The following is a 26,110-nucleotide window of genomic DNA, read 5'->3' on the forward strand; positions in this document are numbered from 1 at the left end:
AAATAAGGATGAACTATTGGAGCGCGGTTCGCGGGCTCGGCGCTCGGCTCCCCAGGTCTGCGCGGCGCCTTCGGCGCTGCGCTGCTCTGGCCTGGGGGCGGGGAGGCCGAGCGGCAGGCAGCCGTAGGGCCCTAGCGCCCGCCTCCCGGCGCGGTGGCCCCCGCTCCCCCGCCGCTGCCCCGGGCCGCCCGCGGCGGAGAGGCGCTCGGGTGCGGCGCTGGTGCGTGGGCGCGGGGAGGGGGCGGCACCGGGCGGCGGCAGGAGCGGCTGCTCGAAGCTGAGGCGCCGGCGGCCTGCGCGGGGCCCGCTCCGAGCGGCGCGGCCAGAGGCCGGGAGGCGGCACCACGAGCGGTGCTGCCTGCCGGTGGCGAACGAGGTAAAGGCCGGAATTGCAGCAATGGAATTGTAGCGCAAATTTTCACTTACATCAGCAAGTGACCATGGCATTTAAGTAGTTAAAGCGTATAGTAGCTCCGGATTTTAAAGCGCTCCCGCGAAGGCCGCTGCCGCCCCGCATGGCAGGGCCTGTGCCCGCTGCGGCCTGCTGTGAGGGAAGGGGGTCTGCGCCGTAGCCGCCCAGGATTCCTTGACTTGCCCACTATAGGTTGTTTTTTTTTTTGTTGTCTTCACTGTTTCTCTTGACTGCATTTGGCACCTTAGAACAAATTTCATTCACTCTGGGTTTTTTTGTTTCTTCAAGGCATGTCGGAGGATTGCAGATGGAAAATGCAAAGCCAGGGAAAGTTTTTTCAAGTACTCCAGAATAAGGAAATAATACAGCCTGAATGAAGTTGCCTGTGCCATGTAAATGCTCTGAAGTTCTGTCATGGCGGAAGCTAGGTCTTCAGAAATTAAAAGACCCCGCATAAGCTTGTCACTCAGTACAAATAAGAAAAAAAAAGGATCAGCAAAAAAAGTGGAAGGTAAAGGAACACCATCTATACCTTCAGCGTCCTCCTCTATTACTTCCTTTTTTAACAATGTTCCCCCTGCCAAAATTATCTGTCCCATGTGCGGGCAAATGGTGCCCAGATACAAAATAAATGAGCACATGGATGGAACATGTCAGAGAAACCATGGTGAGGCTGGTGTCATTGAATCAGCACTGAACCCCTCTAGGGGTAAGAGTTCCCCAGCTGAAAATTTAAACAGTAATTCCAGCATACATTTTTCAAAAGAGTTCTTGAATCAAGAAACAAGCCCTTCCAAAAGCAGTTCATTGAAAGCAGAAGGGAGTGCAGCACAACAAATTAGTCCTTATTTTAACAATAATACTTCAGTTTGTAGTGTTGACAGTGAACCACAGGCTCAAACAGTTAAAATAATCTCTTTGGGAAGCTTGTCATCTAAACTGTCCAGAAGACGTATCCAGGGAGGAAAACAGGTTGTCTATAGAGAGATCGATTCTTCACCTCCAGCTGTGAATTATATGTGCAAACGTGCTGCAGCACAGAATGAAGATGATGAGATCTATGCTGGACATAGTTCTCAGAAAGAAAATCAGCTTGCTCGGGGAGAGTGCCAAGAACAAAATTTTTCAAAGGAGGAGCCTGAATTTCAAGAAATAGTAAACAAATGTGGTGGAGAAGACCTTGCGGATAGTGTTCAGGTATCCTTACCGGCTGATAACGTTAAGGGCAAAAGGTTACCAGTTGGTACAAGGAGCACTGAAACAGAACATGGATCTGAAGGTCCCGATAAATTTGAAACTGATCTAGCTATTTCTACTTCAGCAGAGATGACCAGTAGTTTGGAAGTCAGGACTCAGCCTCACGCTCAGGTTAGTCTCTATTCCAAGGCACAAGCGAGCTGCGGTACACAAAATCGCTTTGGCAAGGGTGATGTGCAGGTGCTTCCTGTGGAAGTTCATGAAGACACTGAGGATGAAATAAATCATACTTTGTCAGAAACTGTACAAAAAGAATTTCAAAATTCCATTGGGGACATTTTAGACAAAATAAATAATGTTTGCTCTGTGCCCAGCTCTCCTGGTCACCCATATTACCTCCAGAATTTTTTAGTGGTTCTACGAGCAGTCTTGGAGAACGAAGATGATGTCAGACTTTTCAACGAGCAAGATATGAACATTATAACCAAGTTCTGCAAATTATCAGGTATCTTTTTTTAAAAAAATGTATTTTCACATTACCTCCTGTAGAGAGAACTGTTACATACTTTTGTTGAAGAGTGCTATACCAATGGGCAGTTTAACTTGATAAATTCCTTAAGGGAAGAATCTCCTTCTCAGGAGATGTGTCCCTAGTGGCTTCTTATAGGGAAACTTTCCTAATGTTGCTTTAATGCGAGGTAATGGTAAATATTGGAGACTTGTAAGAAATAGGGAGAGAAGGGTTATGTATATTTCTGGTGGGTGGCTTTTTATACTTTTTTTTTTAATTCACTGTTAATACTGGGGTTTAGACTCTTAAGTCAACTTGCTGCTGCATTAAACGTGTTTCCAAGGAAGGAAACTAATAGTGCAGAATAAGAGTATCAGTTAACACAAAGCTTTTGATGATTAATAGGTATGGGAATTCTACATAGTGGCATTATGAAGAGGCCTGTGGTGAATACACAGACCTTGAAAAAAAAATAGTTCTCAAGTGGCATTTGTGAGCTTTGGTTCAGTACATTTACAGATGACTTCCATGCTTCATGTGAATCCATGGTTATCCCTATGATTATTATCCAATGTTTAGAATGATAGTTACTAATTAACAGTCATTTTCTTGTAGGTTGCTAGTACTTTTAACTCTCATTAATTTCAGGAGCCAGAATGTCAGAGATGTAAGCCCTCCATATTTAGACAAGATTCAAAGCAGACATGTTGTCTGGATCCTATACGAGTTTTACAGTAAAAGCATGGCAGAAGTGATGCAAGTTAAAATTGACCCTCCAGATTTTTACATGTGTTTATATTTGTCTTAAACTGTAATGGAGAGTAGTTTTACCAGCACTTGAGCAGCACACTAGGAGCATAAGAATAGAAATAAGCTTCTAACAACTTCCACTAGAAGTTGTATCTCAGAGTACTGCGGGCATAACCATTTATATTGTTCTAAGCTACCGTGCTGTTACACAGCTGCCTGACAAGGTGGGTTTAGATACATGCGCCTGTGAGCTATGCTCATGCATCTGAGCTGAACATACAAAAGTGACAGCTGCATACACACCTGCTGGTAAAAATAATAAAAAAAAGCAATCAGAAGCAGGCTGCACTTACTAATATTTTGTGTTCATTGAGTTTGCCTTAATTAGCAGGCTGTAAAGTTTGTCACATTGAAGAATTGTATGTCCCTATATGAACCTGTTGTGTATTTTGGTCTTTCCTCACTGTAGATTAATTTTTTCTTCACTAGTGTACAACAGCCTTTAGACTGTTTCCCCGTTGCAAAGTGGAGGAAAGCTGTTCTAGCCATTTAGAGCACTTAGTCCCTTAATTTCTGTTTCTGTGAAGTTCCAAATGATACTGTGGATTGACACCACAGGACATCATAAAAGAGAGTATTGGGGTCATGACTTGAGATTAGCAATAATGTAAAGTTTTCCAAGGCCAATAGGAGGCTTTCAGTAGGCATGGAGGATAACAGAATGAGGTTGGGTTAGTATATATGACATCACAAGGTTGTTAACACAGGATCCTGAGCGACAAACATGGAGAAGTGCTGGCTTGAGGTTTTTAGAAAGAAATGCCACCTGGATATGTAGTTTCTGTTCCATAAAATAAAAGTCAAGGCGGTGCGTATCTGTTTCTCTAGAAAGTACTCCAACTGTGGTGGAACAATCTCAGAAATGTCTTTTTTCACCTGAGATCTTCCAAAGTTTAGCAGCTTGAAAGGACTGGATGAACATTCTTAATTTGCCCTAGTAGAAAACTCAGTTTACTCAAACCAGCTATAGAAATGGTTGCTAAAAAGGTGAAGAAACTCCAGAGGTGGCAGTAGGGCTCTAGACAGGTATTTCTGCGGTGGTAGCAGTTAAGATCTTGCAGGTTGTATTGTAATAATTACAAGTATGCAGTAACATCAAACATTTTAAAAGTTAAATAATAGTAATTTAAGTTATGAGAATATTGTAAGTAAGATAAGATCATAACATATGACTGTATTTGTCAGGGAGCTGCAAAAGCCGACTACTCTGCACGGGAAGATGAGCCAGGAGCTGAAGGGGACAGCAGGGCGGGCAGGGGCCACCTTGTCTCCCCACCTGCAAGGGGCACAAACCCACGCTGGCCCAAGAGGAGAAGCAGAGCGGACGCATTGCCAGCACTGCAGCCAGCCGTGTGCCGCTGGTGGCAGCCCTTCGCCCAAGCCCGCAGTGCCGAGGCAGGTGCGAGGTGAAGCCGAGGCAGCGAGGTGCCTGGCTGGGTGCTGGCATGCTGCAGCTGAGCTGGGGCAGGACTGGGGGGCTCCGCACTGGGCTGAGGTACAGCTCCTGGGCAGTCGGGGTGGCCCTGACGGAGCTTTGAGCAGCTCTTCCAGCAGCCTGAGCTCGGCTTGGACGGCTGCGCCGCAGCAGAGCTGACCCTGAGCACAAGCCACGAGTCCTGGGTGGGCTGGGGTGGGCTTGCATAGCATAGGGGCGCACTCCAGGCCGTAGGGTCGTGTTGCAGCGTCTGGTTTTATTAAAGATCAGTTTCTGTTAAGCAGTAGCGGGCAGGAATAAAAAAAATTAGAAGTTAATGAGAAGTTAATTAAGTATTTGAAAGAGTGCTGAATGTAGTGACAATAGCTAGACTATTTTCAGCTAAGATTTAATAAGCTATTTTGTTGTGTTTCAGCGTTGTTAGTATTTTGAAAGTATTTTTTAAAGGTACTGTAAGAGAGCACTTCCCTGATAAAAATCAGATCTGTAGGAGGTTTTTCCCCCCTTGTTTTCAGTAGATAAATTAGTAAAATTAAGCTTATCTTTGGAAAAATAAGAATTTGAAGACTATTACAGGTAGAAGTATTCTGTGATTATGAAATTATTTTGTCAGACTACAGCTTCTTTTGTTCCCCGATGTCAAATAGTTGGTTATTAAATGAGTGTTAAAGAAAGCAAAAAGATCTATTTAACATCACAGTATAAGGAGTTTGAAAACTGAAGTTGTCTTTTCCTAGAAAACAGATTATTTCTTACAGGGTAAGCATGTCCAAAATGCATTTTAGAAATGTTCATTACCTACAAAATACATTGTAATAATTTTCTACCTACAAAACTTCTAATTCTAATGAGCATTAATTACTTAGAAAGTTACGTTCTGGTATTTTACCAAGTCCACTCATAGAACATGGGCAAATTTAAAATGTATTTTAGAAGATACCTGCATCACAGTAATTTTTTTCTGGGTAAGGTAGTGATTATGCATAGTACTCTGTTTTAGAATTTAATTTTCTTTTTATCCTTCCCTGCTTTAAATAAAATTTGCAGTTGGTGGGCAGAAGTTGTATGTGAGACTTTTTCAACGCAAGCTGAACTGGTTAAAGGTGAACAAAATAGAGTATGGAGAGATAAGTACGGATTTGTCACCAATAATTGAAGAACTGGCTGAAGCCAGGTTTCTGCAAACAGGTATGGTCAGCATTAATAAATGTGAAAAATATTTCAATTAAAACCTGCAGCTGTGGCATAGTAGAGTTTAACGCACTACATGCTTGTCTGTGCCTTGAGAAGAGAGTTAGAGGAGCAAAATGAACATTTTGGGTGGATGAGTTGTGTTGTGTTACATTAATAATAAAAGCAGTTAGTGCAAATTGGGTAATAGGGAGAGCTAAATAAGTGTCAGAGCTATAGGTGCAACAATAAGCCTTACTTGCCCTCACCAGCCCCATCTCGGACCCTGAGCTGTGCAGTTTGGTCCAGGAGCTCTGCTTAATATCCTGCAGCGCTGCCCTGCACGCACCATGTCCCTGGCCTTGTCCGTCCCCGGCTAGCTGGCCTTTCCACTGGTGCTGCAGGTGTTTGTTTCCAGTCTTGTCTGTGGCCGTCTCAGACATTAATTGTAGTCTTGTCTCTACTCTTACGTCCGGCGTGTCTCTCGGGTCGGTCCTGGGCCTGATTCTTCATCGTGTCATTTCTGGGGGTGCCAGTGGAATCTGTTATCAGGACTTTTGCTCTGCCCGTTCTGTTCATTTATGGTGGGACTGCACCATAGCTGTTGAGGACACTGCCAGTGCTGTGGGCACCCTTGACTCCTGGCTCATTCCCGCTTGTCAGGCAGCTCAGCTATTGCTGCTCCCTGGCAGCACTTTTTTTTGGCATTGGGCAAAGTTTTAATCACCAGGAAGACGAGTTTTGCTGAACAACATTATTTTATTTTTTTTTTTTTGTAACTTGGTGGAATTTCTTTATATTTGCTTTTGTTTTGCAGTTGCAAAGGGATTTTTTTTTTCTGATAATTCCATTCCTTCAAACCGGGCCTGTGAAGGAAATGAATTCCAAGCTGAGCCAGTTAGCCCTGGTAATAACATGTGTGAATCATTAGATTAGTGCTAGGTTATAGGGATGTACTATACTTTGAGTTGTTGCTTGATTGTATAGGTATAGCACATAATGAATATATGTGGATCATTTTATTTCTAGAATCTGAACTGGAAGACCTGTGTGAAGGGTTGGATTTGCTTTCAGCCCCTGAGCTAAAAACATTAGCAAAGATCTTTCACTTGCCAAACCCAAATGGTCAGAAGCAGCAGCTTGTGGATGATTTTCTGAGGTTGGCAAAACAACGTTCAGTCTTCAGCAGGAATCAGGCTGGTATTGGGACAGTGATTTTAACAAGGTAACTCTGTTTATAGTTAAATTGTGCAGGCAAATGGAAATTATGCTTCAGAGGACCCAATCTAGATGCCTTTTGAAGAGAGGAAAGCATTTAGTAAATTTGTGGATAAAAAAAGGGCAGCATTAAATTTTGATTCATGGTGGGTCAAACAGAATGGTAACTATTAGACTTTTAAACTGTGTCATGCTTTTCAGCTGTGGGCATGATTATCTGTCTCCAAAGTTACTCAGTTACACAGAGAAACATTTCTGAATTATTTAAAGCAAAACCAGTGCATAAAAACATCTAGGAAGACACAGGGAAAGTCACTGCCTATTAAAGCAACTAACTGATGTTCATTTGCTGGGTGTGCTCTTTTAGTAGAATTAGATGGGAATGATACTCTTTTTTTTTTTTTTTTTTTTTTTTTTTTTGGTGATTGACTTTATGCTTCAGCTAGACCCTCCTTTCCGGCAATATTTTAAAAGGGAAAAGATTATTTGCCTGACAGAGTGTTTGTTCTTTCCTGTGAATTTTTTCTCTCTGGCTATCACAGCTGTGTATATCAGATGCCCTTGACTTCCAGGTCTTCTGGGGTCCAGGTTCAGGTTTAAGGCGTCATTCTGCCCTAACAGCAGTGGGCACAACATTGCCATTCTTGGTGTTTAGAGCTGGATCTGTAACTAAAACATCCACAAAAAGTCTAGGAGTATGAACCAACATAATAGTGAGGTTACTGGTGCTAGGGCACAGGTCAGTTCTGGAGTTCATAAGCTTTCTTAGGCAGTTTTCTCTCTTAGTAACTAATACCAAAAAGTAACTGTTTGAATAATAATGCACATAAAGAAAGGTTGCTTGTCTAGCAGCGAGTTTGTCTGATAGGCTAGAGAGTTAGGGTCTGAACTCAGTAACTGCAGAATACTTTCTGTCCAAAATGCAGGTTGGGTAGAAAGCTGACAGGTATCAGTATGTACTGCATTTGCTTCAATAACACAATTTGTCTTTCCTGTGGTATTCTTTCTCAAATGAGAGAGATATGAAGCTTTGTCAAGTTTAGCATAGTTTATTGGACAAATACTCACCCCAAAACCTATCACGTGATTCTCCACAAAATTCCTTGTGTTAACAGGGGTCTAATATTGGAAGAACTTTAAAATCATCCCTCTGTGAAGAATTATTCTTATTACATGAACCAGTAAGATCTTATTTTCTTACACCAAGAGAGAGACCTAATGCTAGGTTGGTGCTGGGCTTGCAGAGCTTCGCAGCTGGGAGGTTTACATAGTATGCTTAGCTTCTTTAAAGTAGTTTTATTGGGTCTTTGTTGTCTTCAAAATACAACAGGAGCTCTAGTGGTTCTCATTCTGTTAAAAATAGTATTTCACACTGGTGTCATTGTCGCCAGTAGCATTGCACTTCATTTGGTCTGCAGGGAAACAGATGAAGTGATCACAGCCACAGCCGTGATTGTCTTGTGTTAGAGGATGTTGGGACTTTGTGATAAGTAAGGGCGTTTTAATTTAAGGAGTTCTGGTTGTTTTTTCCTCATTCTAATCCAGGTGTAGAAAACTTCAGTACGAAAATACTTTGTATCACTTGAGATTTCATTTTTTCTCTTTGATACTAGATATTTGAGTGGCATGATGATGCATGATGCATAATTTGTATAAATACCTCTAGCAGAAACAAAATTGTTTTCAGAATATTGGCTTAAACTGTAGGAAGGATAGAAAAAAGTGTCTTCAGGAAATGGAAGGGAACCTGGGAAAATTAATTACATTCTAAAAAAGGCCTTGGCACTGGCTTACTCCCTACTCCAAGAAAAGAAGCTGATAGTTACTTTCTCGGCCAGATCAACTTTGGGAACCTAATGCTTTTTGCTGTAGTTGACAGTTGAAGTACTAGTTACCCCATGAGATCAGAGAAAATCCTGGTTTAAATCTGTGTTGTTTTGTGGACCATTAACAGAAAATCTTGTAGGAAGAGGCTGGATGAAGGTGTGCTGATGGAGATACCCTAAAACAAGGGGTCTCAGACTGTGGGCTGTAGACATCGCCCTGGCAGCAAACTGCATCTTGTTGGTACTGCCTGGCATTGCAGCAAAGTGGCTGCACCCAAGGGGCAGTTAGTTCCAATGCTGTTCTGCTTGAAGTTCGGCCCTTAAACTTTTTATTAGTTAATGCATTTCTTTGGCTTTTCACTGGAGATTACATGCGCTATATAGTTTCTCAAGCTGCTTCTTGCAAGGAAAAAGAAGTTTACCAATTAATTGTCTTGAAACCAAAATTATTCTCATACTTTATTCAGTATATTTGAATTTGTGTAAGTGATGGTAAAACCCATTTCTTACAATAATTTTATTTGTCCTTCCAGGGTGAAGGACCTGGCTGGAAAATCTGTCAGGGTCTGTAAAGGCCCTCGGGCTGTCTTTTCCCGAATTCTGCTGCTATTTTCACTGCCTGAGTCAGTGGAGGATGAAGAAGCTGGTAGTGCTGGTCAAGGCCAGCTCTCCACAGTCCTTATGGTAAACATGGGGCGTATGGTATTCCCCAGTTACACTGTAAATAGGAAAACACAGGTCTTCCAGGACAGAGAAGATCTTATCAGGTAGGGGGAGCTTTGGCAGTTTGGAAATCTATTTCTAGAAAAGCTTAACTGCAGCACTTGTGTAGGCAAATAAGCATTCATTGTGTAGAACTCCAGATGTAAATAGGTAGAAGAGCACTTCTGCAATGATTTTAAATGCATTTTTGTATCCAGGTAGGATTTGTAATTCACAGTGGCTTGCATTTTGAACCGAAATAGCATATTTATTTGCTTCATGATCATCTGCTGGTGAAAGTTGTTTCTTTATTTGCTGTGATGGTTATCAGAATGGACTCTGAACAAAATAAAAAATACTTTCTCTGGTTTATAAGTGATTTTAAACATAATGTACACTGCTACTATAAACTCTGCTGATCCTACACGATCAAGAATAAAGTTAGTGCCATGATTCAGTGTCTTTGGAGACTGGAGAGGAGTTTTTAAAAGGTATCTTATGGAGGAATTGATTTCTTTTAACTATAAATGCTTTTTGAGCCTAATACCGTAACTCTGTTTTTTTTCCCTTAGGTATGCAACTGCTGCTCATCTGTCAAATGATGTAGCCACTGCAATGGTAAATGGGAACTGGGAAGAAGCTAATAATCTATATATGTATGCTAAAGAAACCTGGAATGGACTGAAAAATCACCCATCTTTGAGGTAGTAAACTGGAAACTAGCCCATATGAATCTGTGAAGTGTATTATCTTACTTTTGGTACTTTTTCTTTTGAGAGAGGCTTGTTGACTAGTGATATTATTTAAGCCTGATAAATTTAGAAGCTTTAGTGCTTTGAACTCTTTGGTTGTTTTTTTTTAGCTTTTAAGTGATTGTGTGAAAAGGCCTTTTTATAAAACCTTGGGAATGAATTGGTAGGCATGGATAAAGCACTAAAACATCTCTGTTCTATGTGCCAATACAGGAGAACAAGAGCCTTATTTTTCTCTTGTCACACTTTGGTTTTTTATAGCTTTTAGACAAATGGCAATAAACAGAATTTAAAATTTGCTGTGAACAAAAGGATGTTGCAAATGTTATGGGAAAGCATACTGGGTCATTCATCTCTTCAAACTTCCAAGTGGGTGTTGTTCAGGAAACATTACTGAAGATGGGAGAACTGAGATAACTTGTATTGGTTTTGAAGTGTCCTTCGTCAGGTTTTCTTTCAATTGTTTATTTTTTCTGGCTTAATGTTATACCAAAAATTAAAGCCTTATGTTTGGTATTATATTCATGGCAACTGAATTAAATAATACTCATAGAGGGTCATTTGGAGGTCTGTTCCATTTCACACTGAAGACGGTAGAAAAACCTGTTTCGATTTTGATGAGACTTTAAATGATTTTGTCTTGAAACATAGAGGTGCCTACCTAAAAGGTGTTAGTCATCTGTTATGGCAGGAAATGCCTGTTACAGCCTTTTCCGTTTGTTCAGCTATTTCTAAAGTTTACCTTCTGACTTAAAAGAACAAGTTGGCAGTAACAAAACGTGATATAGTCAATTATTGGTTTGCATCTGATGTAAAACTTATTAACTAATAATTTCACTGCTATTGCAGCCGAAATAGGCTGTGCAAGTACAGCTTGCACCTGCTATCTAAACTAAACTGTTTTCTTAATTTTGGGTTCTTGACTTTGCAGCTAGGATACTCATTGCAGTTCAATTTTTATATATAATGCATTTAATTTTTGTAAATGCTTTAGGTATAATTATTCTTAGTAAATGAATTTTAAGAATTTAAATTGCCATCGTTAACTTGAGCTGCTCTTGAGATGATCTTATCTTTCAGCTATCACAGAGTTTTACCTGAGTATCTGCGACGTTTCACAGTTGGCTGGGTTTATACAAGAATCCTTTCTCAAGGTGTTGAAATTTTGCAGAGACTTCATATGTACAAGGTAAAGTGGTGCGGTGAAGAGGAGTGTGTGTTTCATGTACCCTTGTACATCAATTTACACTTCTGATGTGGCTGGGAAATGGTGATAATGTTTGCCAGGACTTGCTACAGTTCTCTTAACAAGTCACTCTGAAGGAAAAAGAGCCTTTTTTCTTGCTGCTTTAGAAAGCTTTACATCGTTTTGTTTTCTGCTTATGCTTTGGAGGTTTATCGTATGTAATATACCATAAGACTGTGGCTGAGACATTGTTGTTTCATTATTGAAAGATATCTGTGCCTTTTAAGATTTGGTTATCGTTTTTAAATAAGACAATCTTGGAAGAAGAGTCTTCTATGAAATCCCTACCTCTTCACCCTGGGAGCTGATGTTTCCAAAGGCCTCTGGTTTACATGTTAAAGCAAAGAGATTATTCTGAAAAAGACTGCCTTTGAAAAAAGGCAGCAAGTAATATTCAGGTCTTGTTCATATACAGTAAGAAATACCGAAAGGACAGAAATACTGTGTTTTTGGCAGCTAACCTTTAAGTTTACGTAAAAGTCTCTCTATTCTAGAGTTTTTAAGATACACCCATGCACCTGGATATATTGGGTGCTGGAGTAAAAATGGAGTTTGAATTGTGCAGACACAGATTTATAGTACCCAGTAAGTAGAAGGGAAAGTGACAAGCTCGTTATATAATGAAACTTCAACTTGCTTTTCTGACTCAATTAATAAAGATACAACCCTGTTTTCACAGGAAGCAGTGCAGGAGCTGCAGGCTCTCCTGTCTCAGGATGTGTATTGTAGTGACAGCAGAGGCCGGTGGTGGGACCGCCTAGCTCTGAATTTACATCAGCACTTGAAGAACACTAAGAAGGTATCTTCACAACTGCATGCTGTAAAGCTGGAAACACTGCAGTTGTTGTCTGAAAACATTATTTTTTTTTTTAATATTTCATATGAGAAGAACAGCTTTGTAGGCTCTCCTAAAATTGCAGGTATTGGTAGGAATCTGAAGGTCATGCAGCCAGTTTCTCCTAAGAAATTGAATACTGAGTGTACCCTCATCCCTGGTTGGGCTGCTTTTTTCTGTTGTATAGAGCACCACCATTTGGCATGGCGTATGGGGGTTATCAGGCATCAGCTTCCTTGCTGTTCTGCCTTATAAATTTGCCTAATGTGTGATAAGCAAGGAAATTTCTTGCAGTAAACACTTCTGCTTCTGAATCTGAGTCATGATGAGGCCATATCGGAAATGAAAAGAAACAGACGTGATCAGGAGGAGTTTTTTAATGTTTTCAAACAAAAAATTAAGAGAATTAAGTCCTTGGCTAACTGTTCCCAGTGAGGAAAAGGTTGTCTTCTGTATCTGGACCAGTTTTGGTGTGTTTCTACTGTAAGGAGTCAAGCAGTAGACTGCTGTTTCCAATCTGTTACTAGATACAGCTCTGGCAGGGTTATGAGTCTTTAACAGCAAATTTAAACTATTTCCATGGTCCTGCAGGAGAAACTGTGTCTGACCATCCTTAGACTGGTAAAAAATAACATGAGTGGTTTTAGATAGCATGTATTACAGGCTATGCTCATCCTCATCTGTTTAATTCTCTTAGGAAGGCAGAGGAGGGCAGAAGAGGTTTTGAGGTAATCTTAGCTTGTGCTGAAACTTTGCCCTGTGCTCTCTTCCCTTCCAGTAGGCCACAAACACACCCTACTGGTACAAGCAAAACTCGTTATTTGTGCAGTGGGTAAAATTGCCAGTCTCAAGTCTTAACGGCTCAGGCTTTTAGAAACACTGTGTGTGTGGTGAGCGATCTTTGAGTTTCCTAAGTGATTAGCTGGCATGTAGCCGACTGAGAGGAAAAATAACCATATGGGAATGGCAAGGATTGTGGGCAAGGATTATTCTAACTCTCTGTAGAACTTTCTGGAACCTCTGGAAACAGTTCTGCAGCAGAATATGAAGAAATCAGAGGAAACGGTCAGCGGCAGGACAGGTTGTGCCTTTGAATTCCTTGTGAGCCAGCACCACAGACTTGCTCTTCAAGAGCCACAAGGTAGCTACTGTCTAACTCGTTTTGGAGCTCCGTTGCAGTTCCATGAATTTTCTGTGCCAGAAACAGCAGGTGGTAGTTCTATCAGCTGCTGGTTTACATCTGTTTTCCCTCTCTGTTACATACGAAGGATAAATATTGTCAATGATTGAAAATGAAACTCTAGGACTGTTCAGGTCACAGTGAAGTATGGGCAGACTGCAGATCAACTTCTAACTAAAAGAGAAGGAGGATCTATCTAATTAAACACACATAAGATACCTGACTAATTTGGCATTAAAAAATAGAGATAAAAAAATGTTTTAAGTCCAGAACAGTAGCAGTTGTAGAGTTATTTAAAATAAGCAGAGAATTACTTCCCCCACCCCCCCCTTGGTGCTGCTTCCTTCTTGCCTTACTAAGTCTATTGAGAATTGGGATTAAAATGTTTGTATTTTATGTTGCTTTTTAATTCTTTAAGCCTGTTAAAAGGAAAGAATACCATAGGCTGTCAAGCATCTGCAGTTGTCTCTTCTGCATCTTATACCCCCATAGCAAGCTTTTTCCAGATTTGGAATTAGAAGTTGTGCAAAGGAAGATTTTGTCTCCGTTCCTTATTTATAAATTAGGACAAAGTGCCTTCCTCAAGCTGCAGGGAGTATGTCAGAAGCATGATTTGAATTAATTTTTGGAGTCCATGTTTAACCCTCGATGTTCTTCACTGCAGTAGTGCATTGATCTAGAAGTTGTTCTGTATGTACATCCTTGTGCAACTGATCTGCTCCCTGTTTCTGTATTACGTGCTGTTAAGAAACTGGGTTAAAAATATTGAACTGATTTAGCTTAGAACCAACTCTTGTTTCTGGTCACTTATGTAGAATTTACATTTCCTTAATCTCATATTGATCAATACAAATGGAGAGTAATTTCTTTTTACTGTACTGGTGCAAATTTGAATCCAGAAGCGTACCAGTGCAAAATATTACATGCCAGTTTAGAACTAAAGTATGTACAAGTAAGAAAGGTGGCCCTGTCTTATAGGCTGGTTTTTACATTCACGTTTTTGTTCTCCTTAAATCCATTGGTCTTTTGGGCTTAGTAAGAACAGACAGATATGTTTAGGTCTTTGTAAATCGGTGCCTGTTACGTTGCTCTTTGCTAGGCCATTGACTGCATCAGACGTGGGCTGGCAGACCCGTTTGTACGTACTGGGCATCGTCTCTCTCTCTACCAGCGGGCCCTACGAATCAGAGACTCGCCAAGCTGCAAGCAGTTCAGGTGCCTGTTCCATGATCTGCCTGTCATAACTGTGGAGGATGTGACACATGTGAGTAAAGTTGCTGGTGGTTTCTGAGAAATAACAACTCATGAGGTCTGTTTTTCTTCTGAAAAGAAATAATAATCTGGGAGACTGTTGTTATGTGCTATCGATGAGCCTCTGACTTATTTGGGCCGCAGGAAAATAAATGCAGATGTGTTTCTAAAACAAAAGCCTCTGCAAACAACTATGCCTCCTTACTTAATAAATGATCAGCTTCTTAGCTGAGTTAGTAAGCTGTATGCTGATTTAATTCGCATTTCTTTACCGAACGTGTTACAAATCTGATAAGCTCTAAACTCCACTATTTACCAGCAACTGTCAGACCGAAAGGAGTCTGCAGAGTCTGATGAATTCAGTGCATCGCCCCTGGTGTCTTCAGCCTGAGCATTCCGTGTGTAAGAAAAAGTAGTATAGTAACCTTAGCATGTTATCAGTGTGAAATTAATCTTCAAAAAATGCAAGGTTTTATTAGTAAACTTTGGGATTTATGCACTGTAAATATGTGCTATGCAAATATGCAATGTGATGCACTTGCATCGTATTGGAATGGATTTTTTTTAACTCCTCTTTTCCCTGCTATTGTGAAGATTATTGTATCTGGGCAAAGTCAGAGCAGAGGCTCACTTTCTCACTTTCTCTCTCAGCCTGGTCACCACATACCCCCCTACAGCCCTTTTCTCAGTCCCCAATCAGTCTCCTCAGTCATCTGTGTTCTTCCTGGTCCAGCAAATAGAGAGACTACATTCCCAGTTGCCCAGCATTTTTGCTAGACTTTTTTTTTTCTTGAAAAATTTGCCAGTTTATAAAAGCTAAACAGAGTAATTTCAAGGGAATGGCAAGCTAAATGCTACACCGTTCATTTTTGGAAATAAGCCTAGTTCTGATTTTAAGAAAACTGAAGAGGAGGAATGTGTGTTTTAGGAGCCGTTCAGGTACCTAGGCTAAAGCTTTTTAAATGTGATGCTGGAAAGTTAACTAGTTCTTTTAATATGTTCAGGTTACAATCAAAGGAAAGCTGTGTCCTCAGACGGGAATGGGAAAATCTGTGTTTCTAATGGAGGATATTGGTGATGAAGAAGGAGGTGAAGACTTTGGTGTATCCACAGTCATGTGCTCAGTTGAGGAGCTGGCGTTAACCCATTACAGGCAGAATGGTTTTGATCAGGGTAACAAACTTTTTTTTTTTTTTTTTTTTGTACAGTAAAGTAACTGTGGAAGAAAGAACCAATTTACTAACCAGTATGGTTAATAGACCAGTTTTAGCTAATTTCATTAGACCGGTAAATGTAATAGAAAATGTTTGTATATATAGAAACATTTTGTTATTAACATATTACATTTTTAATACACTGCCTGGCCATTGGTCTGCTGGTGTTGAGTGATTGCTTTTTGCAGCACATCTAGATATACATATATAATATATGTATAGCTCCATATATATATGTGTATGCGCACGTATATATAATACAAAGCATATATATATATATAAAAACATTTTGTTACTAATATATTGCTTTTCTAGTGTAAAAATAAAAAAACCCTTGTGTATTAAAAATGGTGAAAGTTCGAACAGTAGACCTTGGTGGGGCCAGGGTGTAGTAATTTGACCTTGGGCCGTAAGTGAAGGGCAGCAGCCTGGAAGCAGAAAGCATTAGCACGTTGTGGAAGGGATGAACTGCATTTAGAACCCAACGCTGTAATGTCAGTGTATATTGGCTTCAGCTGTGTATAAACCTGGACATAACGTGTTTATGTTTTGGGTCATGATGATTTAGTACCTCTTCACATGAGATAGCTGTAGAAATTAATGTTTCCGTTTTTATGAAATGTTGCCCTTTAGGTATTCATGGGGAAGGCTCAACATTCATTACGCTGTACGGCATTTTAATGTGGGATATCATTTTCATGGACGACATACCTGACGTCTTCAGAAACGCCTATCAGGTAGCTTTGAAAGTCTTTCTTCAGTGAATTTCTTTACCCGTTGCAGTAGACTCTGTAACAGTGTTAAGCATCTTATTCAGGTTTAGATTAACATTTTATTCCAAGGGACTTTCCAGACAGATCTTGATGTTTGCTTGGTTTTATTATTTGTTATATTGGGCTTGTTACTGAAGAGCTCCTCGGGAGCTAATTGCTATGTAAGTCTGGATTGGCTGTCCGAAAAGGTGCGATTCAGCTGGCTAAATGCTTATGTCCCATATCTGAACTGCCTGGGCAAGTTTCTATTACACTTGGGGGAAGAATACTGCTACACCATAGCGCTGTTCATCTCTTTTGAAGATGATGCATTCCTTTAAAAAAATAAAAAAGTTTTCTTTTCAGTGGCCTTTAAAGGGAAGTCACATTTTTAAACTGGGTTTGTTAACACCCTCACCCACACCACCCCGAGATGTTTATGCTCTTGGTATCATCCTTCCTTTTTGTCAAAGAAGCAAATAACAGCTCCTTGCCACACCCTACATTAATGATTCCAGGTCAACTTGTGGCTTTTAGCTAAATGCTTTACATCCTACACATTACAGCTAGAAACAGTTTCAATAATTGCAATTAGAAAACTTGATCACTTAATGACATTTGCTAAGAAAACCATAAAAAGCCACCTCAAATGTTGTAGAACTACAGAAGGCCACTCAATTGTCATCTTTCTTCCACCTTAACCCATTGCTTCTAATTGGAACCCTGCCCAAGAGGTAGACCGGCCAGTGCTGTCCTCCTCTTCCACTGCATTTATTTGTACTGTAAGAAATTACCGTTCTATATCAGTATGACGTATCTTAGATAGAAGTTTCTTCTTATTTTAGAGGTGAAACATGCAGGTTATTCTTGTCTCCCTGACCGCCCCCCCTTTTGTTTATTTTTCTTCACCAGTACGAAGCAGAAATCCTTGTGGCTGAGTCAAAAACCAGCTCATGGTTTGGAGATGGCTGTCTCTCTGAGTAGTGACACTACAAATATCTCTTTTTAATTGGCAGAGAGGGACACATTCCTTCAAGGCCATCCTTACATGGTCCTGTAAGCAAAGGTGGTAAAAAATCTAAAGCGTCAATCAGTGCAATTATTTTATCAGGCCAATGGGACTAAACTCAAAACTATGAATACATGAGTCGCTCTCTGTTCCACTGATCTGAAGTATAACCTGTATTTTTATTTTATGTTGACATAGATTATGAGCATGTATACTGTCATGTCTTGAAATCATTTGTTAAGCCACAAGCACTTGATTATAAGTATCTTCTTGGTCACATCCTGGGAGAGCTACTCAATGGTGAAAAGATTTACTTGCTATGGAGTAATGGCTGTTCTTTGAAATGGCGTTTTCTACTTGATTCTTGTATTCACCTGAGCAAGTAAATTCAGGGTTGAATACTGTTTGCAGAAAGAACTGAGCTGTGGCTCTCCTCCTTGCTTTGGAACTGTGAGGCTGGACATGAAGGCACTTGCAGGCTCATAGGCAGGACAGGCAGGGCACTGCTGTCGCTCCAAAGGCCACACAAATACTGGTAAATGGAATCCATGCAAATAACTCTTCTCGTAGAATGTCTGCTGTTCTTCTAAGATGCTGTAATTGTATGCATGGCAAGTGTTAAAAGCAGATATTCTTTGTCAGTGCAAACTAACATTTAATGTAGAACTTGCCTTTCTGAAGGATTTCCTTTTATAGAAGCTTACATGATTATGCCTACTTAAGAAAAAAAAAAAAAACCAAACCAAAAAACTTGTTTATCAAGCCCAGTATTTACAGCTCATTTGCAAATTATTTTTTTTTAAAACCTAGATTTCACTTTTTAATGCAGAACAAAGCTATTGGGAGCATAAGCATGAAGAAGGAAGAGCTGAAAGCTTGCGCCTGAATCTCTCAGTCAGTCCTAGGCTGTATTTTTGTGGGATTAGCTGTGGCAGCAGTTTGTGTAGGGCTGAAATGTGCTATTTCTCTAAGCACTCAGCACTTGATTTTGAAAAGCTAGAATGGCGCTCAGCTACTACTTGATAGCTTTTTCAGCTGTGCTCGAAAGTATTTGCTGCAGTGACTTTATACACTCAGGTGTTCAGCGTGCAGAAGGCGCTCCGCTTTCAGGGGGCTTGAGTGATACTCCCAGTTCTGTCACTGCTTCGTTCTTCCCACCTCACGCTGCTCACTGTAGCTGAGCAGCCTTGATATGGATGATTCCAAATCCCAACTAGAATGCTGCTGCTCGGAGAGCTGGAGCAGATAGCTCTTTCTTGTCTGTTAAAGGAAACTGCTATCAAGGGGTTAAAAACCAACAGAGCACCGGCTAAGAAATGGCCAGCATTTGTGGCACTGGCATGGGGTGATAAATAGATACAAATCTTTCCCCATTTAATAAAGGTTTATGTGGTGATCACGTTCAAGTCAAATTGACCCAGTGGTTGAGTGTTTATAGTTGAGGTAAGAGAAATACGATGGAGGATGTCGTCGTTCTTGGAATCGCCGTTTTGCCGGCAGCTCCACAGAGCTGTGTTCACCTTTTTGTGCAGACGTTCCCCCTGGATTTATACACCGACAGCTTCTACGAGAACAGGCGGGATGTCATTGAGGCCAGACTCCAGCAGCTTCGTACAGCTTCCTCAGAGACACTGGTGGAGCTGGTGGCTGACATCTGGACCGCCCAGGAGGGAAGAGCAGCAGCACTAGTTAGCTGGGGGCGTTTTATTTCCCTCCAGCAAGTGCAGGTAAGACTGTTGTGCCGAGCGGGCCGGTCACGCTGGCACGGCTGGCCGGTGACTCGTGCTCACACGTGTACCGAGGCTCTGGGCCATCTGAGCCACGGGCGAGTGGTGGGAGGGACGAGCTGAGCAGGGACTTCAGCACAGCTCTCCCCACCCCGAGTGCTGTTGCTCTTTGCTGATACCACTTTTCCTGCAGCAGTAGTTGGGAACACCACGGGGAAATGGCAGTAGATGGGCAACACCTACTGAAGTTTCTTCTTCTATATAACTAATCAAAAAGCTGAGACGGGCCATAGAATATTCTTGCGAGAGTCAGGAAATGGCTGTACAGGAAATGAAAAAAAAAGCGCCAACCACCAAAACTTCTCTTAAACTTCTCTTACAGAGCCTTGTCTCTTGCCTTGGAGGAATGTTTCTGAGCGGGGTTTTTAGGCAACTTTCCAAAGATCTACGCCATTGCAGAGGGGGCCTTCCTGACCTGGTTGTGTGGCGTACTCACACTGATCACTTCAAGGTATAGTGGGAGATGATGGCATACTCAGTGCTCGGCTGATCTTACGCTCAGGTTTAAAACTTTCCAGTTGTGAGCCCATACAAACCGTATTTTCCGGTTGTGCCGATGTTAAACGTGCTGCTCATCTGCCCAGCAGCTATGGCAAGTAGCGAGTGACTGGTTTATCTGCTGTTTCACCCCATTTTTGCTGTACCTCTAATGGGTATAATAAGAAACAGCAAGAGGTGGTCAGGTATTGTTGTAGAATAGGTTTTTGATTAAAATTACTGTAAAGCAACTGTTACCAATCAGTCAGATGCATCCCGCCTGTTGTTAGCAAGGGGTGCCGGTGTCACCACTTACACAAAAACTTGACTGTATGAGACTACAACAACTATGTACGTCTCCATTACAAAAATGCGGTAAACAATCGCGATTTGTGTCTTGCACGGTAGTGGAATAGGTGCTAGAAGTCTGTGGGACATCTCTCAGTTGCTGCAGCAACTTCTTAGGTATTTATAAAACAGCTGAATGGCAGAAATGTCTAGAACATGTGACTAAATTGCTGTCAGTATCAGCTGGAATAGGTGAGGTGGCAAATGATTTATTTGGGAGTATGTGGTGCCTTCATTCACCAGTGCCTCTGTGTTTTGGGAGGTATTTACTATAAAAAATTTGTCTTGTAGTTAAAACTTTGGAACATGGGTTAATAATTTAGCACCCACCAGGCCTTCTGTTGTGCTAAATCTGTATTACTTTTGTTGCAAATAACAGCCATGAAGGATTATTTGTATTAAGTCTGTGGGAGCTGATGATCTTTCAAATCCTCCAGAGGCACACGACTAATCACCGGTATTTCTTTGTAGCTGGTGGAAGTGAAAGGTCCCAACGATCGCCTGTCCCACAAGCAGATCATCTGGCTGAGTGAACTGAAGAAGCTGGGTGCTGCAGTAGAAGTCTGTCACGTGCAAGCCGTCGGAGGCAAGAGTAAACGTCTCAGCTGACAGCAGAGGTCTTGCCCATGTGGGTGGGTAACTGACTTGGGTGTTTGTAAAGGAACTGGCACAACACACACATACTGCTGGCTGTTGCTTATTAAAAGTAGTTTCTTCTAAAATTCTGGTTTCTTGGAACATTACTGTAGTTATTTTTAGCACGAAGCATTCTAAAAACCAGTTTGAGAAAACTGTCAGTATGATTTACTGTATGTCACTGGGTGTTCAAAAGAACAAAGCCTTTCTCTTCTGTACACAGCTCGTAACTTATGCTAGGAAAGGAAAGCCAGGGGTTTTGCCCAGTAAAGAGAAACAGCTGCAGTCAACGCTGGAACCAGCTGAGAACATCCTCTGCAATAAAACCCACGGCACATCAAGCCCTCATCATCTCTGTGTTGCCTGTGCAGCCCGAGCTCCTGATGTTGTGCACATTTCCCTGCAAGGTACAAGTTCCACCCCCCTCCAGAACTGTCCGGACCATGGCGGTTCACATTACCCAGTCCAGTTTTTCACAGCTGGGCAATGACAGCATAGATTAAGGCATAAAACTGTTTTTTTTTTTTTAAATGTGCTGCAGTGTTTGAAAGGATAATGTATTTAACAGCTCCTTCTGTTGTGAGTATCTGTGCTAGCCGTACGAAAGGGAAGTATTTGCAGTACCTGACCGGGGCACTGTGCTCATTTGCAGTGTGTCACTCACAGACGTGGATGTGTTTTGTCATTCAGAAACAAGGCAGTCAACTGAAATGGAACCAAAAGACGAGTTCTCTGTTAGACACCAGAATCCTGTGGGTTTGCCTCTATTTTAACACCCAACCAACAGCTGTTCTCTGGACTCTTCATTCTCATACTAAATTAGCAGAAATTCTGCTGACTGTACAAACAGCAGGCGCTGTAACAGAACGCAGGGAGGAATCAAGATCATTTGCACATCTTTTATATCAATCACCTTTCTACATCCAGCAGTGTCCCTGCTTTTCTTGGAATCCACCCCCACCCCCCTGGGTTTTTTGTTAAGAGGAGGTGAAAGAAAAGCGCCTGAAGTTCGCTGTGGAAAGGTATGAACTTTTATTTAGTCTAATTTACTTCACATTCACAACTCAGCATCAGGATTTTATAATCTTCCTGGCACTGCTACTTTACTCAATAAATCATTATCAGGCACAAAGGTTTTAGTTTCAGTTGAAATAGCAAACTCTAAACCATCACAGCAACAGCATTAGGAACCACCTGCCTACAGCAATTTGAGGTACAGATTTCTCTCTCTTACTTTAGAGGCAAATTTAAGATTTCATCCTTTGCTTAAATACACGTTAGAAATTTTTTTTGGTTTTAATGTCTTTCCATCTGAGAGTAAGCCAAAACCTTTGCCCCACTTGCTACATTTTCATTAAAAATACAAGGCAGTTAATATCAAAGTGGTATTGCAGGCAGGTGCACGTGAGACACATGTGCAGGCCTGGGTATACACACCAACACACACTTCTCAACGCACTTCTGGAATGAAAGAAACATCTTTGATCCGTGGCAGTAAGTGGGGAATGAAGTACTGCCATGATCACCAAGTCTACAGTAAGCTCTGCCTCGCAGTAATTAACGACACTGGAGGAACGCTTTAACCCTATCAACCAGCGTTTCCTATTTCCCTCCGCATGGTTTACAGTGTAGTACAAAAATCATGATTTAACAGCCAGTAACAGCCAAAATAGTGCACGTTTTCTAGAAACAGACAAAAAAAGATAAGTTTCATGGTAGTTTTTTTTCACTCTTGCAACACCAAAATGGCATTAACAGTATCTCGTTTTAAATGGTGAGCAGAAATGTGTACATATATATATATATACACATGCACACATATATATACACACCTGTATGTCAGCATTCTGTACAGAGAAGGTAAAGATAGGTACTCACACCCCAAAATTGCTTTTGAAAGTTATTAAAGACGTTTGGAGCAGTCCCTGCTGACCACCGGTAAGGCAACTGGGCAGAGTGGAGAATTAACGTTTAGTACCTGTCTTTCAAAAGTAAATTACAAAGTCAAAAGATGTTGAACTTAAGAGGAAGAAACACCGTACACAGCCCCAGCGCGGCGGGCCAGCCTGCTCTGAAGGCCAGGCTGGGGGGGGGCCCGGCTCGCTGCCCTGCACGCAGGAGGTGCTGGCTGTCACCATCCCAGCCCCTGCCTGCCCAGCTCCCCCTCGCAACTGCGCAACATCTCTTTTTAAGTCTGTTTGGCAAATAGATATTTAGACAGGTTTTGTTTATTATAAAGGCATATTATTTTTAACCCCCTCCCATGCTATATATATAAAGTACAAAGACCATCTGCAGCATCTGTATACATCTTAGAGCTGAAATGTAAAAATGTCTGAAATCTCCTTATAAAAGACAGTCCTGTTTAAATATAGTACCCATTTCCCCCCCCCCCCCCCAAAGGGTACTAGCCTAAACATTAACTTTTTTTTTTATTATTATTATTCCACCAGCTGCTTGTGTGGAGTAATTTATTTACATGTTTTTGGTACCTTTAAACCAATAAAGTTATATTTCTAAGGAAAAAAGAAGGAAAAAAAAAAAAAAGACACCATAGTTTTAACTGATTTTGAAAAGATAAAAAATCGGTACCAAAAGACACTAAGCACACAGGTTGAGGTCTTTTATGTCAAGTATCAGGCCAAGGAAAGCAGTAAGCTAATGGGGGAAAAAAAAAAAAAAAAAAAATCACAAAAGCAAACTAATACAAACATTTGAATAATGAATTGAACAAGTTAGATGACTGCTCCAGCAAAGCTTGTAAATAAACACAACTAGTTTGTGGACCATTTAACATGCTCAGACCACCTTGCAGCATAATTAGGCAATTGAGGTGAACACACGTTTTTTCCTCACAAACAGTTGGCCAGACCCGATCTGGCATCACGTCACAACACGCGTGTGCGGGTCTGCACGCAGACACACATGTATGCACACACACACACACACACACTCAGCTTCTTTGCATAAAAAACAGGGGTTTGGGGGTTTGGTTAGTTAAAAACAGTTAAGCCTACCCCCCCTCCCATCAGCTCACCACGAACCCCCCAGCCCAGCACCGGGGGGGCAGCACCCCGCGCCCCAGCAGCCTTGTGGGTCACAGCCCTGCCAGCCGGGGGGGCGCACACAGCTCGCACCTGTAAGGCCACTCCAGGTGCGTTTTCTCTACAATAAATTACACAAGCACTCTTAAGACATCTGAACCCCACGTTTTCGTGGGTTTTAGGCTGTGCTGAAGGCCAGCTTGGCTTTACAAACAACCGACAAGCTCCAGCCCCTGTCCCTCCCCGCCTTTCAACTCCACCACCCTGTGTGTTACCATCGCAAGGCTGCTTCCCCCCGTCCCCCGATAACAGCTTTTGGAGTATCACACAAAGCCTCTGGTGCCTTAACTTGTGGGTCAACACCTGGATCGGTTCAATAGCATTGGTGTTTTACACAGAAATCGGTAAATATAAAATACAGCCTCGCTGTGAAGAGCCAGCCTTCCCCCGTGAGGATGACACCTTGCTGTTCCTTCACTCTCCGCATAGACTCCGCTCCCTTGCTCTCCTCCCTGTGACACCTGAGGCTTCTTGCACAGCATCCAGGGGAGGGAGATTTAAGAGGTTTTAGAGCCAAGGGGAAGCTGCTGGATTTCATTCCCTCGGGCACTGCCTGTATAGACATGCACGTATGTAAAAAGAAGGCACCTCCAACAAGCTTCTCCTTAAAGAGGAGAAAAAAACCTGCTGTCTCTGGAGCTGGCCCTGTTATTTCCAGGAATGGAGAGGGGGAGGCAGGAGCTGGAACAAGACCTTACCCTACCAGTCTGCCGTAAGGGGGGGGCGGGTGTCAGCTGCATTAGAGTAATCTTGCTACTGCTTCCTCCCAGTTAAAGGCACTTCTAAAGCCACTACAACACCGTATCTACAGTAAATGTTTTAAGGTTAACAGTGCATTGTCCTGAAGTTGATTCCTATAGCCTATGAAGTCAAGCTCATGAGAAAGAGCACAAATCTGGCTAATTGTGAATGAATAGATTTTGGGGAGAGACAGAAAAGGGAAGGACCCTTCCCCATGGATACACACTGCGTGAACACATACGTAGGGTGACCGAGTCACAGAACATGAGTATGTTATGTATGTAAGTATGCAAATCAGTATTCTTCCTGAAGAGGCAGTCTGAGAGAACGGTTTGTCCCCAGGTCTCGGCTGTCAGCCTGTGCCCACTGCCCCTAACCACGCTGATCTGCCAAGCTGTTTTGACACAGGAGTCGCTTCAGTCACTACCTGGGAAAAAAGGAATTATTTCAAGCAGAGCCCTCACCAACAAGCACACCAAGCCTTTCAATTCGCTACTGAAATGCTCCATCGCATATAATGAGCCAAACCACAAAAACAGAGGTGTTAGGGACCAGAAGCCCTAGCAGATGAGAACTACTGAAGACAAAATTGTGCGATTTGAAGCATGACTTGCTCTGCTTTTAAATATTTGTGCAAAACTTACATAATGTTTGTATATAAAAATTATTACAGCTTTCAATGCCGCATTTAGCAGTGTTAACTTAGAAAGACAAAATGATATGCTGTAATTTCCCCAAACCTTCAAACCATCGCATCATCTTAGTCTTCGTTTGCAAGTGTCTCGGTGGATAGCCAGATCTTGGCACCACTTAGAAATTTGCTTAAAGGTGTTCCCAGAATGCTCCGTCTGCATAGGTTTCCTACAGGAGAAAATGGGAATGAGGAGGAGAGAAAGTCTGGGACCCCAGAGGTGTCATTTAAACTGTTTGCTCTGAAGTACATCCTGCTTTGATCCAGTTCCGAGCAGCTGCCTTGCAGAGAAGAGTTGCTCTTGTACTGCCGAAGATTCCTGTTTAACATGTCTACTTCATCTGCCAGCAAAGAAACTTTATGGAAAGCCGTGATGAAGCCACCGTGATTAATCTGGGCTTCGGGGACCCAGCGGAAGTAGCACAGTTTCCACAGTTTTATCTGCATTCCAGAGACGCGGGGTAGAATCACGCCGTGCAGATCAGCAGGCTTTGCAAACCAGTCCCTGAAGTACTGCTCCATGCTGTTACTCTGACTCTCCGTTTGCTGTAAAAAGTCCGGTTTCAGTTTTAGTATCAGAGAGTTTCTTCTCGGAAGGAACTCTTGCTCACTGATGACTCCGTTTTTTAAGGCTGGGGGCATACCTCGCAGTGTGGAGCTGTAGTTTTTCTGCAGAAAACAAACACTGGTAATGCACTGGTTTGATGCTCATGGGCACAGCAGATTTCCCTGCGCTGCCAGGGTGCGTTATCCAGGGAAATGCTGGGACCTTCGAGCAGCGCTGAGCTTGTGAGTCACTGCTGCAG

The 26,110-nt window shown here is 41.9% G+C and overlaps 2 protein-coding genes across 8 annotated transcripts in view; one reads left to right on the forward strand and one right to left on the reverse strand.

Annotated features, from left to right (window-relative positions):
• Positions 1–116: 116 nt before the first annotated feature.
• Positions 117–23,315, forward strand: FAN1 (FANCD2 and FANCI associated nuclease 1). 7 transcript variants are annotated; one of them, XR_005105418.1, is made up of 16 exons: positions 119–376; positions 701–2,114; positions 5,413–5,553; positions 6,565–6,760; positions 9,113–9,346; positions 9,854–9,985; positions 11,114–11,222; positions 11,959–12,078; positions 14,394–14,558; positions 15,550–15,718; positions 16,393–16,496; positions 19,053–19,247; positions 19,630–19,758; positions 20,604–20,764; positions 20,992–21,175; positions 21,421–23,315. XR_005105418.1 is itself a non-coding variant. In XM_037395346.1 (15 exons), exons 2-14 carry the CDS (start codon positions 827–829, stop codon positions 20,739–20,741), a joined length of 3,120 nt encoding a protein of 1,039 aa, XP_037251243.1. In that variant the 5' UTR covers positions 119–376; positions 701–826; the 3' UTR covers positions 20,742–20,764; positions 20,992–23,315. The 7 variants fall into 7 exon arrangements, 5 of the variants coding, with proteins under 5 accessions (XP_037251245.1, XP_037251246.1, XP_037251243.1 ...); XR_005105419.1 differs by having other exon boundaries at positions 21,696–23,315; XM_037395346.1 differs by having other exon boundaries at positions 20,992–23,315.
• MTMR10 (myotubularin related protein 10) overlaps positions 21,782–26,110 on the reverse strand; it is a 41,338-nt gene continuing 37,009 nt past the window's right edge. The window contains exon 16 of the mRNA XM_037395350.1: positions 21,782–25,973. Within this exon, the coding sequence (XP_037251247.1) occupies positions 25,374–25,973 (600 nt within the window). The 3' untranslated portion in view covers positions 21,782–25,373. The remainder of the gene's footprint in view (positions 25,974–26,110) is intronic.

The sequence above is a fragment of the Falco rusticolus genome, chromosome 7 (assembly GCF_015220075.1).
Source record: "Falco rusticolus isolate bFalRus1 chromosome 7, bFalRus1.pri, whole genome shotgun sequence".
In the NCBI taxonomy this organism is placed as follows: Eukaryota; Metazoa; Chordata; class Aves; order Falconiformes; family Falconidae; genus Falco; species Falco rusticolus.